The sequence below is a fragment of the Lygodium microphyllum genome, chromosome 15 (genome assembly GCF_053477565.2).
Source record: "Lygodium microphyllum isolate KBCC chromosome 15, Lygodium_microphyllum_v1.1.10, whole genome shotgun sequence".
Classification (NCBI taxonomy): Eukaryota; Viridiplantae; Streptophyta; class Polypodiopsida; order Schizaeales; family Lygodiaceae; genus Lygodium; species Lygodium microphyllum.
Window position 1 is genome coordinate 44,444,985 of NC_141149.1, and position 12,674 is coordinate 44,457,658.

At 40.4% G+C, this 12,674-nt stretch overlaps 1 protein-coding gene across 3 annotated transcripts in view; it reads right to left on the reverse strand.

Annotated features, from left to right (window-relative positions):
• Nucleotides 1–3,070: 3,070 nt before the first annotated feature.
• LOC148024471 (putative E3 ubiquitin ligase SUD1) overlaps nt 3,071–12,674 on the reverse strand; it is an 89,528-nt gene continuing 79,924 nt past the window's right edge. For 2 of the 3 annotated variants that reach the window (XM_087694103.1, XM_087694105.1), the window contains exon 9: nt 3,071–3,868. In XM_087694103.1, coding sequence (XP_087550229.1) covers nt 3,224–3,868 — 645 coding nt within the window. In that variant the 3' untranslated portion in view covers nt 3,071–3,223. Of the gene's footprint in view, nt 3,869–5,826; nt 5,900–12,674 lie in introns of all 3 variants that reach the window. The other variant, XM_087694106.1, reaches the window with a different exon arrangement.

The following is a 12,674-nucleotide window of genomic DNA, read 5'->3' on the forward strand; positions in this document are numbered from 1 at the left end:
CCCACTCCACAAATGCACACAAGATTTGGAGAGCACAAGATAACAAGAAGCTTGTAGTTTCTCAAATGGGAAAAGAGTATATACAATATAGGATTAGTGTATTTTATAGATAGTGGCTAGTCTCTATCATAAGGGTAGTTTCCATGTGCTTATTGTTTAATAGTTGCTCATTAGTTTGCACAAGCCACTTGTGGTCAATAGGCAAAATGCATAGCTCTCTTTGGCACTCTTCTCCTTGATCCTCTTGAGGTTGAAATTCTCTTCTGTAATTTTCTTATTCCATTATTTTACTTAACATATCGCCTATTATTAGAGTCCCAATCCCTTAGCACTACCCAACATATGCATATCCCCTATTATTGGAGTGCCAATTGCTTAGCACTAACCATCAAAAAGCATGCATATTTCTTGTCTCATTATCAAGGATAGTTTGAGGGAGAAGTGAGGGTTGTGGTAATAGAGAGGTGGTTTCATTGATGTGGTAGGTGTTTGGCGATTCAAATAGATGATTGTAGCTTTGGCTTGCCTTGTTGTTAGTCCATTGAAATGTAATCAATGATGAGAAAGCCATGTAGAAACATAGAAGTTATCACTACAACATGGGCATAGTGGCCCTTTATTCGTGTACTTATAGCGAGGCTTCCATTGATGGTTCCAAAGGTGATTGATTCGATATTCAAAAGTAGATGAGACAGAGTAGCCCCTTAGCAACCTTTTCTATTTGTAGCAAAGACCATGAGTTATTTTCTAGGAAAACCAAGCTACATGCATTTCTAACATTAGGTTACCCATCCTTGAGTTTGAACTTCTAGACATTGTAGATGGCACAATCATATATTTGGATGGAGACGAGGATATTTTAAAGGTTTTTTTGTTGCAATAGAGATACTGTGTAGAGTCTTGATACCTCTTATTAGTTGGCACAAATTCTAGTAATTTTGGGCTTGTGACACTCAACAACCAAATCATGGGCCACATGAGGAATTCCCTTAGTTTCGCCACAACACTTGTGAGATACACCTTGTTTGTCATGTGGCTATTGACATAAAGCATAGTGAGACTTTCTCTAACAGGAAGGGTGATGGTGGTAAACCACATTCTACTTGCCAACATGTGGTATTTTACTTCTTTTTAGGATTCCTCCAGATCATGCATTGGCCGGGTGAAGTGCCTCATCAAGTATTTCATTTGGTTAAGTGGAGATGGAAATCTAGTGAGGGCTAAAGTAGCTTGGAGTTTGAGCTAGACAAAGGATAGCATTGTTGGTGAAACCAATTGATAGGTGTCTTCTTCCAATAAAGAGCCATGGGAGAAGTTATTATTGTGGTGACCAAAGACCATTTCTCCTTTGTTGATGGAGAAGCATAGTAGCCTAGCACTTAATTTTCAAAAACTTCAAACAACAAAGTTTGGGAGTAGTTTTGAGGCCAAATTTGTAGCTACTATCATCTGAGCTTGGTGATCAATATCTCCATGACTTCACCAAAATGGTCCAACCATCATTGAAGAGAAGATGATGTAGCCTCTTCTCTACAATTGTTAGACTTGGGATGAAGGCATGCCATATCGTTAAAGAGGACATGCTTACCTTAGAGGACATTATCTTCACAAATAACTTTTACAATGGTGGAGTTGTTCATTTTTCTTGGGATGAAGGCATGCCATATCGTTAAAGAGGACATGCTTACCTTAGAGGACATTATCTTCACAAATAACTTTTACAATGGTGGAGTTGTTCATTTTTCTTGAGCTATTAAATCAAAAGGCACAAGCTTTGCTACATACGAGGGGCAAAAGACAAAACGGAGAGCATTTAGGAAGGTGTGAGATAGATACTTCTTAGGCATGGATTGGGTTCTTTACTAGAGCAAGTATCCTTCTTGTAGTGGTGGTTACCAATGGAGAGAGTGTTTCCTTTTCAATACAAAAGGATGTTAAACGCAAGATGATTGGAATTAGAGTTCAAAGGGCACTCTTGATAGAAGATTGGAGTGTTTGACTTATTGCAACAAGAATTCCTACTAAGACCTCAAACCTTATAACATGCATGATGAATGGTTGAAGGTATTGGGCATGTACAAGATGGCCTATCAAAAGACTACACTTGCAACCCTATAAAGTAGATTTGGAGAGCTCTCTTTAAAGACATTGGACCCCTTTAGGCAAGAGGATCCAAATGAGAAAGTTTAAGAGTGATACTAGGAAAAATTGAGCATTCGTTTACAAATGATATTTCACCACCTTTTGTAGTTGACTTCTAAGTTTTAAACCCAAGAAGATACCACTTTAAGGTTACTAGCACACAAGAGCCTACCATGGTAAAGTTCCTACCATTTGTATTCATTTTGCAAAGCTTGATGAGACACAAATACATTCTGCAAGAGCCTAATGATTGCCACATGGCGAATGATTGCTTGGTTCATGGGCTAACCTATGGATATGAGAATGCATAAGGGAGTCATTTCTATCTCATCTTTGGTCGGTTCTTGACCAAGATCAAGAGCTGACCGAAGATGAGATAAGAGGATACACAGCAGTTCAAACACTAGAAGGAGCAGCCTGAACATGGGATTCTAGCACATCCTCAGCATCAACCACATATGGTTTGGCACTCCAGCTCCTTGTTGGCCTTTCACTAGAGCCTTGTAGTAGACTTCCCTTTGTTGTATATTTCTTGTTTTGGAATTTTTGTACTCTGCCTTGGGACACTTTGTGCCCATGGGATGTAATAAAATCATTTTTATATCTGATATAAAAAAGTGACAATCACAACTTTAATTACTTGAGAAATGGAAGTGTAGTTATAGTTAGTACAAGTATATCATTTGAAAATGGAAGTGTGATTATGGTTATACAAGAATATCAGTTGCTTTTGAGCTACTTCCATAGTCTGTGTTCTGAATGCTTATCATAAACCACACCATTTTTTCATCCAACCCGAGTGGATCTCCAACGTAGAGTCAAGAAAACACAATTTTACTTGCAAGTACCATTGCCTATGACCATGGCAAAATGACAAAAGAGAACGAAGATAAGACCACATGCTGCCCTTCAAATAGGACACACAACGTTGGAACAAAAGCTCTTGCTGGTACTTATATTGCAACACTCGTGACTTCCCAATTGTACAGACCCTTTAAAAGGACATGCATGCACCTGAATGATTCCTGGGGTGCTTAAAAACTTGTAAAGGGTATCAAGCAATATCAATCACCACCCACAATCAATTCTTACAAGCAATGTCTTCTTGAATATCCTGAAAGAAGAGACTTTCAGAATCAACTGTTGAAATTGACCCGTAGGTTTCATCTTTGCTCTCCAGTGGTATATTCAATACGCCTAATCCAGTGGTGCTAGCAGGTGTGCTATAGACCATGGAAGCAGATTGTTCTGAGTTGTTCAATCCTGAAGCGGAAGGTTCGGAGTTGTCTAAAGAACATTCATCCACAGCATCTCCACTTTCAAGGGTGCTGCTAGAGAAAGACCTATTCTCCCAGCTATCCTCGCCATAATTATGTAGCCTCTTACCAACTAGATACCTGTCATCCCTGATTGAATTATGAAGGTCTGAAACACCTTTCTTCAACCATCTGATTCCATACCATAGCAAGCCCAACATGAGGCACCCAAACCAAGCAAAACGATAAACTGCAGAATTCACAATGAGAGAATATCCCAGCACTGGAAACAATCCCCGAGCAAAAACGTAAGGAACACACAGGGCTGTGAGCAATCTGACTAGGATAGGAGCAACAATCTCACGCATGACCCAAATTCCCCGAAGCCTAGTGAATCCATCAACCTTCACTTGTTCAAACTTAATGCGCCAGCTCTCATCTGCAATTGGTGCAACCTGGCCCAACATTACCTGCAAAAAGAACTCTTGTAAAACCTGTTGCAATGCATATACAATGACTAGTTACTGTAGCAAGGTTCTTCTAAAACATTGTTATAAAACATCATCATAGCTTGAAGTCACTTCACAATATTTTGCCTATTTTTTCTGACAACAAAAAAGCTCAAAGCCTACATACGAGGCATCAAATCAATTAGAGGGGATAGTCTGTAACCTTGAGCAAAATGAAACCAAATGGAAAGCACTACACAAACATTCCCCAGGTCGAGAACAAACTTTATCATATGCCATTTACTCCTGCAGAAACATGAAAAGCAGGAGCTTTTCTTAAGAGGAATGAGAGAGACTACGAGATAAACTCCTTTTTTTGGGTAGAAGCAATGTTTCTATCACTGAAAGAAACCTTCAAAGTGATGCAATCAGAAAACTGTGAAAGAAGAATCTGATGAGTGACAGTGGATGTGACGATACTTGTGAATGCACTCAGAAATGAAGTTCAGCTGATTGCCAGCTATACAAAGGACCCAAAGAGCCCTAAATAGCATCCGAAGGGTCATCACCAAAAAGGAGAACCTCCAAACCCACTTGTATGGGTCTAAATCTAATCTCTAAAGTGGGCCCCAGAAAATCCCAGCCAGTATCTCCATCCTTGCCCAAGCAAGTGTTGGAATATGGGTCTATATATTGTCTCCTACTAGAACACACCACGACACACACCACAAGAGGTCTGAAAGCAAGCAAGCAATAGAAGGAAATGGGTGTAAATCATTCAATCCAACTTATGCTTGCAGTTTGCGTTTGGAGGTTCTCTGAGGCAAAAGCATAAACTTCAGTGTCATATGGCACAAGATCAGGATTTGAGGTTTGTGGTACACATAAGATTGCTCATGGACTGATTGTGGTGACTAAACAGGGATTGACCTGTCCTACATAGGAGAGCAAGAGAATTCCATGAATTCAGAGTATGAGAGAATGCAAAGACTGCATATAGCATAATGGCATGGTGAGGCAGCGTGGATACATTTGGTGTTAGTTTTTTATCACCTCCAGGTGAGAACAGTCTCTGTAGTGTGTTAGTGTGTGTAAAGGTATGAACGCACTCTATACCTCCTAGAGTTTAATAAGGGTCAAAGGTGTAAAGAACTGCTTGAACAGAGATACAGAAATCAAACCGTTCCATAAACACAGTGAAACAGTAGAACTCAAGGTGAAGAGAGCTTTGAGTGATGAATGAATGAATGAATGAATTATCAAACTGTATGGTATGATACAGTGGGCCTCAAACCTCTATGTCTTGGGTGGACCGGGGATGAGGTAAGCTGGAAAAGGAGTCAGAGACACTGATGACGGTCCCCCATAGTTGCATTCATACTATGTATGGATTGGTTCATTCCATACGGTTCATACCATACCAATTCGTACCAAAAGATAGACTACATTTTGCCCATGAGGACTAGACCATACAATATCTTCCAACTTCCAAGCCTTATGTTTATTATCATAATTTCAAGCCAATCTCACACTCTCTCCCAACTTCCAAGATGAATACGCAATTCCAAGCCTCTCTCTCTCCCTCTCCTTGTCTCTCTCCCCCCTTCCCCCCCAAACTGCCAAGCCTCTCTCTTTTTTTTTTTCGTAAATGCCAAGCCTCTCTCTCTCTCTCAAGAATGAAGAGCCTCTCTGTCCATCCACCCTACACTTTGCTTTTTTGTATGATGCATGATGTATCATGTATATACTCCCATCTGTCTACTTTTAGCGTGTCGTGCATCAAGTTTTGCCTTGTTGCCCATGTGTATTCATCTTATTAACTTAAGTGACATTGCTATTTTAGCTCTAAACATGTGCTCTATCATCTATAGTCCAAAATAACGAAGGCAATTTTTTTTCCATACTAATAGTATACCCTACCTTATAGAATCTTAAGGTACCAATTAGTACCGTATTTTGTAGAACTACACTGATCGTACCTTTGCACCTGACAACCCTAATGGCCCCAAGAGTTTGTTGTATTCCAAATGGATCCACAATCTTTGATGATATCTACACAAAGGCAGCAGCTGTGTATCAGCCCAGACTGCTAAGAATACAAGCTTCATTGAGTGGAAGATGATGTGAGCTGATTGGTACAAGAAAAAACCATACATATTTGCATATTTACAGAACAAACTATAATGACTAATGCATTGAATTGTCATCCTCCAAGCCGAGATACCAGCATACAATACCTTGAATGATACCCAAGTACATCCAAGACCACTAAATGTCCAAGCTAGTACAACCTACCGGAGTGGAAGTGCTACCTTCCCCTAGAGAATTAGGTAGTATTCCACACTCTCTACTCTGCTAAGCCTAAATGAGCACAATTCAATGTCGGCTCTAACTGAAATGCATCGAGATAAAGCTACAACAGTTGTAGATGCTCTACTAGGGTACTCTCCTCCATCCATTTCACATACATAGGTGAATAATTCTGAAATTTCACCTAGTAGTGCATGGAAACTTTACCTCTAACCTTCCTTTCCTGAAAATCCGTACTAGATTCTAGGCCTGTGGCCCTTCGGATCAGCCATATCCTCAAATTTTTGGTATTGTTTCCTATTAGGACAATCCCTTGCCGTATGCCCTTTCTATTCACCTATAAAGCATTTACTTGCAGCAAACAACTATTTGTGTTTGGCATCAATTTTCCAAGGTTTCAATGACATGTTCCTCCTCTTTTTAGTATCAAATGATGCATTATCCGGCCTCTCCAACCTTGCTGTCCTTGCCTCTGAATTTCCCTTACCATTCTTAAAGCCAATAGACTTCCCACACAGCAAAGCATCTACTGTACATGCTGCCTCCTAACCTCAGATATATTGCTAATAGTTGTCTTTATGCAAGCATCTCTCATTTCCTTAGACAAACCACAAGTTCCAAAAAAACTAAAGGGCACAAAAGTGTATGAAGTAACCACTCACAATTCTTCCTAAAACTTCTTTTTGTACTCTTCCAAAGTAGCATACTGTGAAGGATCAAATTTATGCCAAGTAGTCATAATGCCCATCTCAAAAGTGCTTGTCAACCAAGTTGAAGCAAACACTTGCTTAAATTAAAGTTGATCATGCTCAACCTTGCATCAATAGAAAAGTCCACCACTACAAAGCACTAAACTTAAGAAAATTTGAGACCTTGTAAAAATTGCAACCTTCCACATTTTTGACAACTCAATGGAGCTACCTAACAATAGCTTGCATCAAACTACAAAATGAAAGTCAATGCTTTCAACTTTTCTGGAGTGTCACTAAAAGTGTCAAACTTTGTGGCATTGCCCTCCATCCATAAGTTTTCTACTTTACCTTTGGTGCCAAATTATCATAAACTGTTGGGAATAAAGGCCTCCTGCCTTTTAAATGTGCTCAGGTGTGAACACACCCTTAGCATTTGTACTTACCATATATATCTATCTAAAAACCTAAAGCTACACACTCGTCATTGTACCTGAAAACATGCTCACTCTCTACTCTGCTCTCCCTCCCTCTCTTTGTCTCTCATTGCGCGTAGCTACAGTCTGTCTCGATCTCCGTGCCTAACCGGTTCCTACAAATTGGTATCAGAGCTACGATTGAGACATTCGTGCCTCTCGGAGTTCGAACAGGAAAGGCAAGCAGGAGAGTCACTGACGTGATGTGCAGGTAGTGGGCAGCAGCAGATGACAGTCAAGCGCAACGAGCCTCGACAATTGCTGGAGACCAGGCGACAGGCTGGAGACCAGGCGACAGGCTGGAGACCAAGCGGCAGTGGGAGTAGCAGTTGATTGGATCAGGCATGGACCAGGCGTGCGACCAGCGGAGGGGCACTGACGAGCTCGACCAGTGGGCAGCGGCAACTTTGCACGCACGACAAGTCACGGACCTGAACGGCCCGTTGACCCGCAATTTTCCTCCCCTTGTTTTTTCCAAAACCATTTGATTTTACTTTTGCCTCCTCTCCTCCGGGCGTTCGGGCGCACAAGCACATTGTGCAGATCTATGTAAAATTGAGCCAAAAAATTGGGGCTTTTCCTGATATGGGGATCTCAACACAGAATTGGACTATATGACTCAGAAATTGCAAAGTCGGTGCACATTTGCCCGGGAACTTTAGGGCTTTTACAATTTTAGTGAAATTCTTTCAATTTCACCAAAATTAGTGCACGTAGGACTTGGAAAATTTGGGGATTTGTCCAGATTTGGTGCGAGCAAGATGCAACACTGATATGTCTCAAAAATTGCAGGAATTTGTGACATTTTGTCCTCGACATTTGGGGCTTTTAATGTACATGTGCAAATTGGGCTCCAATTTCTCGACATTGATGCACATTGGACCCCGTGCAATTTGGGGCTTTTGCAGTTTGGGCAAAATTTGTGCAACACTTGGTCATTTTAAGTACATGCAGGTTGAATTCCACGCAATTTGGACATCAACACTTGGTAAAATTTGGGGGTTTTGCTGAAATTGCTCTATTTTGGCAAAATTGGCCTATCCTATGTATGAAATGCAGATGTGTGTTTGATGCTTTGAGCACAAAATTTTGGGGCTTTTGACCGTTCGTGTCAAATTTTATACCCGTGGGTACATGTACAACAGAAATTGCAGCTGAAATTTTGGGATTCCTCATGTAATGTGATGTATATGCCCTTGCAACAGCTGTAATCAGTTGGATAATGCTGTAGCACATGGTTTGCTGCTTCTGAACATTTAATTACAGATCTGAAATCTGTGCTTTTGTGTGGTCATTTATTGCTGATTGGTACTTTTTTGTACCTTGGTCACTTGGATGACAGTTTGGGCTTGCATTTGCTGGTTTTTTTGTCACATTTGGGCTGGAAATCATGGCTGGCAGCAATGATAGCAGTAATCTGATGCACACAAAGAAGCTTGAAGGCACACACAATTTTGCAGTTTGGCAAAAGCAATGCTACAATATCCTGTTACAAAAGAAGCAGGCAAAGCCGACCAAAACCAAAGGGGCAAAGCTCGCAGACATGGATCAGGACAATTGGGATGAGTTAAATAAGCTTGCTCGCTCAACCATAGAGCTATCAATTTCTAATGCCTTGCTCTTCAACATTGAAGGTTTGGATTCTGCTTATGCTATATGGACTAGACTGGAAGAAGTGTATGCACAAAAGAGCGCTGCAAGCAAAGTGTATTGGCTGAAAAAGCTTATGGAACAGCCAGGACAACAAGCTGTTAATGCTGATTTGCAGGCTGAAATGCCAGGACAGCATGCTGAAAATGGAAATTTGCAAGAACAACCAACAAACAATGACAATTGGGTTAGGAGATCTTCTAGGGCTACTAGACAACTTGACAGGTTTGTTCCTGGTGCAATTAATGTGGCTGATTATGTCATGTTGACAGACTATGGTGAACCGTCTTACTTCAAGGAAGCAATGAACAGATAGGACGACAAGAAATGGCATAAAGCCATGTTGTTAGAGATGGAATCTCTTGAAAAAAATGGCACTTGGGACTTGGTGTAGTTGCCTAAAGGGCAGAAAACTCTTCCATACAAATGGGTTTACAAGATGAAGGTCACTTCTGGTTCCTCACCAAAGTACAAAACAAGACTGGTTGCAAAGGGGTACAAGCGAGGGCATAGAAATGACTTTGATGAGATTTTCTCTCCTATAGTCAAGATGACTACATTGAGAACCATTTTGGGCTTGGTTGCAGTTGAGGATATGGAGCTCATACAGATGGATGTAAAGACTGCGTTTTTACATGGTGATCTGCATGAAGACATATATATGCAGCAGCCTGAAGGGTTTGTTGAACAAGGGAAGGAAAAACTGGTATGTAAACTCAAAAGGAGTTTATATGGGCTGAAACAAGCACCAAGAGAAAGGTATCATAAGTTTGATACATTCATGCAGTCCCAAGGTTTTCATAGAAGTCAAGTAGATCAGTGCTTGTACACCAAGAAGGCAGTAGATGGCAGCTTGATTATCTTGGTTCTGTATGTTGATGACATGTTGATTGCTGACAGGGATACTCATGCCTTCGATTCGTTGAAGGAAAGTCTTCATGGCAGCTTTGACATGAAGAATCTTGGTGGTGCAAATCACATTCTTGGAATGTGAATAGTCAGAGATAGATCGAAAGGCTTGCTCTATCTATCTCAGCAGGAGTATATCTCCAAAGTTTTGCAGTGTTTCAATATGGAGGGGAGGAAAACAATTGGGGTTCCATTGCCTCCATATGTGAAACTTAGTGCAAAGGACAGCCCTACATCTGATGATGAGAAGGTTGAAACGGCTAAGATACCATATGCTTTAGCTGTTGGCAGTTTGATGTATGCTATGGTTGCTACACGTCCTGACATTGCGTTTGCAGTGGGAGTGGTTAGCAGATACATGGCAACCCCTGGCAAGAAGCATTGGGATGCAGTGAAAGGTATTATGAGATACCTCAAAGGCACAAAGGAGTTGTGCATCTGCTTTGGAAAGCAGAAAGCATCTGTTGTTGGCTTTACAGATGCAGACGATGTTGGTCATGCGGACTGTAGGAAGTCCACTTCTGGGTATGTGTTTACTTTCACAGGAGGAGCGGTCTCTTGGATCTCCAAGCTACAAAAGTGTGTTGCATTGTCTACTACAGAGACAAAGTATGTAGCTGCCACTGAGGCATACAAGGAGGCTTTATGGCTTTTACATCTGGTAGGAGAGCTTGGCATCACAGAGTTACCTATTCTCCATTGTGATAGTCAGAGTGCTATCATGCTAGCACAGAATCATGTCTTTCATGCAAAGACAAAGCACATACAGGTGAAGTATCACTTCATTAGAGATATACTTGATAGCAAGAGCATTGAGCTTGTCAAAGTGCATATAGATGATAATCGTGCAAACCTTCTCACGAAGGGTCTTCCAACAGAGCGGTTTGCTCATTGCCGACAGATGATTGGAGTTGGATAGATATATATATTTCAGCTTTGTACATACTTAGACTTAGCTGATTCTTTTCTCCTCTTAAGGCACATTGCCTTTAGGTGGGAGGTTCTTGGGAATAAACGCTTCGTGCCTTTTAAATGTGCTCGAATGTGAACACATCCTTAGCACTTGTATTTACATACATATATCTATCAAAAAACCTAAAGATACACACTCGTCATTGTACCTAAAAACGTGCTCACTCTCTACTCTGGTCTCTCTCACTCTCTCTCTCAATGCGCGTAGCTACAGTCTGTCTCGATCTCCGTGCCTAACCGGTTCCTACATAAACAAGTAGCTACAAAAATGGTATATTTGCTACAATACCACTTTGACTAACTACTATAAGGTCCCAACATCACAAGGACGTGAAATTTCAATACATTGTTTACCATTTGATTAAGTTATTAATTAATGTGCGAATGTCAAATGCACATGTGATGTGCAAGTTTATTCACATTCTTGAGCCAAGGACCTTGAGAGGTCAATAGTCATTAGAATCAAAAGTTGTAATAAGTTATACTAGTCAAGGGTCACGTACCAGGTGGTACTTGGTGACAATTGTTCGCCTAGGACAATTTATTAGCCATTAATGTCAATGGTGACATTAGGAGCTAGGCATTAATTGATTACGTAATGCTAGTTCTAGAGCTAATAAAAGCTCATTACAGCTTGAGTGTCAAATTTGCCTAACCAATTTAATTATTGGATAGCATTGTTTTTGTTTTAGTACAAATTTTAAATATTAATTTTAATTGGGCTGAAAATTTACTGGAAAATGGATGAAGCTGGCTGTCACTTGGCAAAACTTGCCTCTCCAAGAGTGGAAAAGCTATTTTGGGCTAGGTAAGAGAGGAAGAAGCTGATTTGGCAATTGTGAGCTGTTGTGAAGGAGAGTTTGGCTGTTGACGACTGATCTTTGAGACCATTTTCTGTAGTGGTAACATCGAATTGCAGCAGATGACAGCCTATTCAGCCCCTAGGAGATCAAGCGATAGCCTTAGAAGGGTACTCAGCAGCTAGCGACAACTTGTTGGGCTCCATAGTGGATCTGGCTACTTTGGTCACTAGTCAATTACAGCAAAGCAGCAACTGATTTTATCAAATTTTCGCAACAAATCTCTAATGTTTCCTCTCTCTACAGCTTCCTCTACATTCTCTCAACCATTTCATAGCTTGCCTCAATATATCTCAATCAAATTCAGTCTAGGAGGGTGCAATTGAAGAATTTATTTTGCTAAACCCTAATTCATAGTAAAAATTAAGGTTTGATTCAATCACCCATGATCCAAAGGGGGTTTGTTAGATTTATTTATCCTCATGTGTGGACACACATTATTGTGTGTAAAAGTGTGTGTTTAGTGTGTGAACACCTTTTACACCAATTAGCATCAAATAAGGGTCAAAGGTGTAGGTGGATACCTCATCTTATATATTCAAGCTCTATCACTCGTACTTTTGTCCCACATATCTCATCTATCATTATCAATCTATTTCTTTTAGATTATGTACGTGCAAGAGTACTCTCTCTCTCTCTCTCTCTCTCTCTCTCTCTCTCTCTCTCTATATATATATATATATATATATATATATATATATATATATATATATATATATATACATGGAGTTCTACCCATCATAGCTTGCTGGTCACACGAGAGCTCTATACCCAACAAATGGGAGAACACGAAAATGGAGAGAGAAGGGAAGAGAAAGACTGCAATGAAAGAAGAGAATAAAAGAAGAAAATATGTGCTTTCTTAAGAGAACACTGAATAAAATGTGGACTAATCAGTCCCTACACATAGCCCAAAGTATCAATAAGGGTAGCAAATCAAGAAGCACCAGTTGACAGAGGA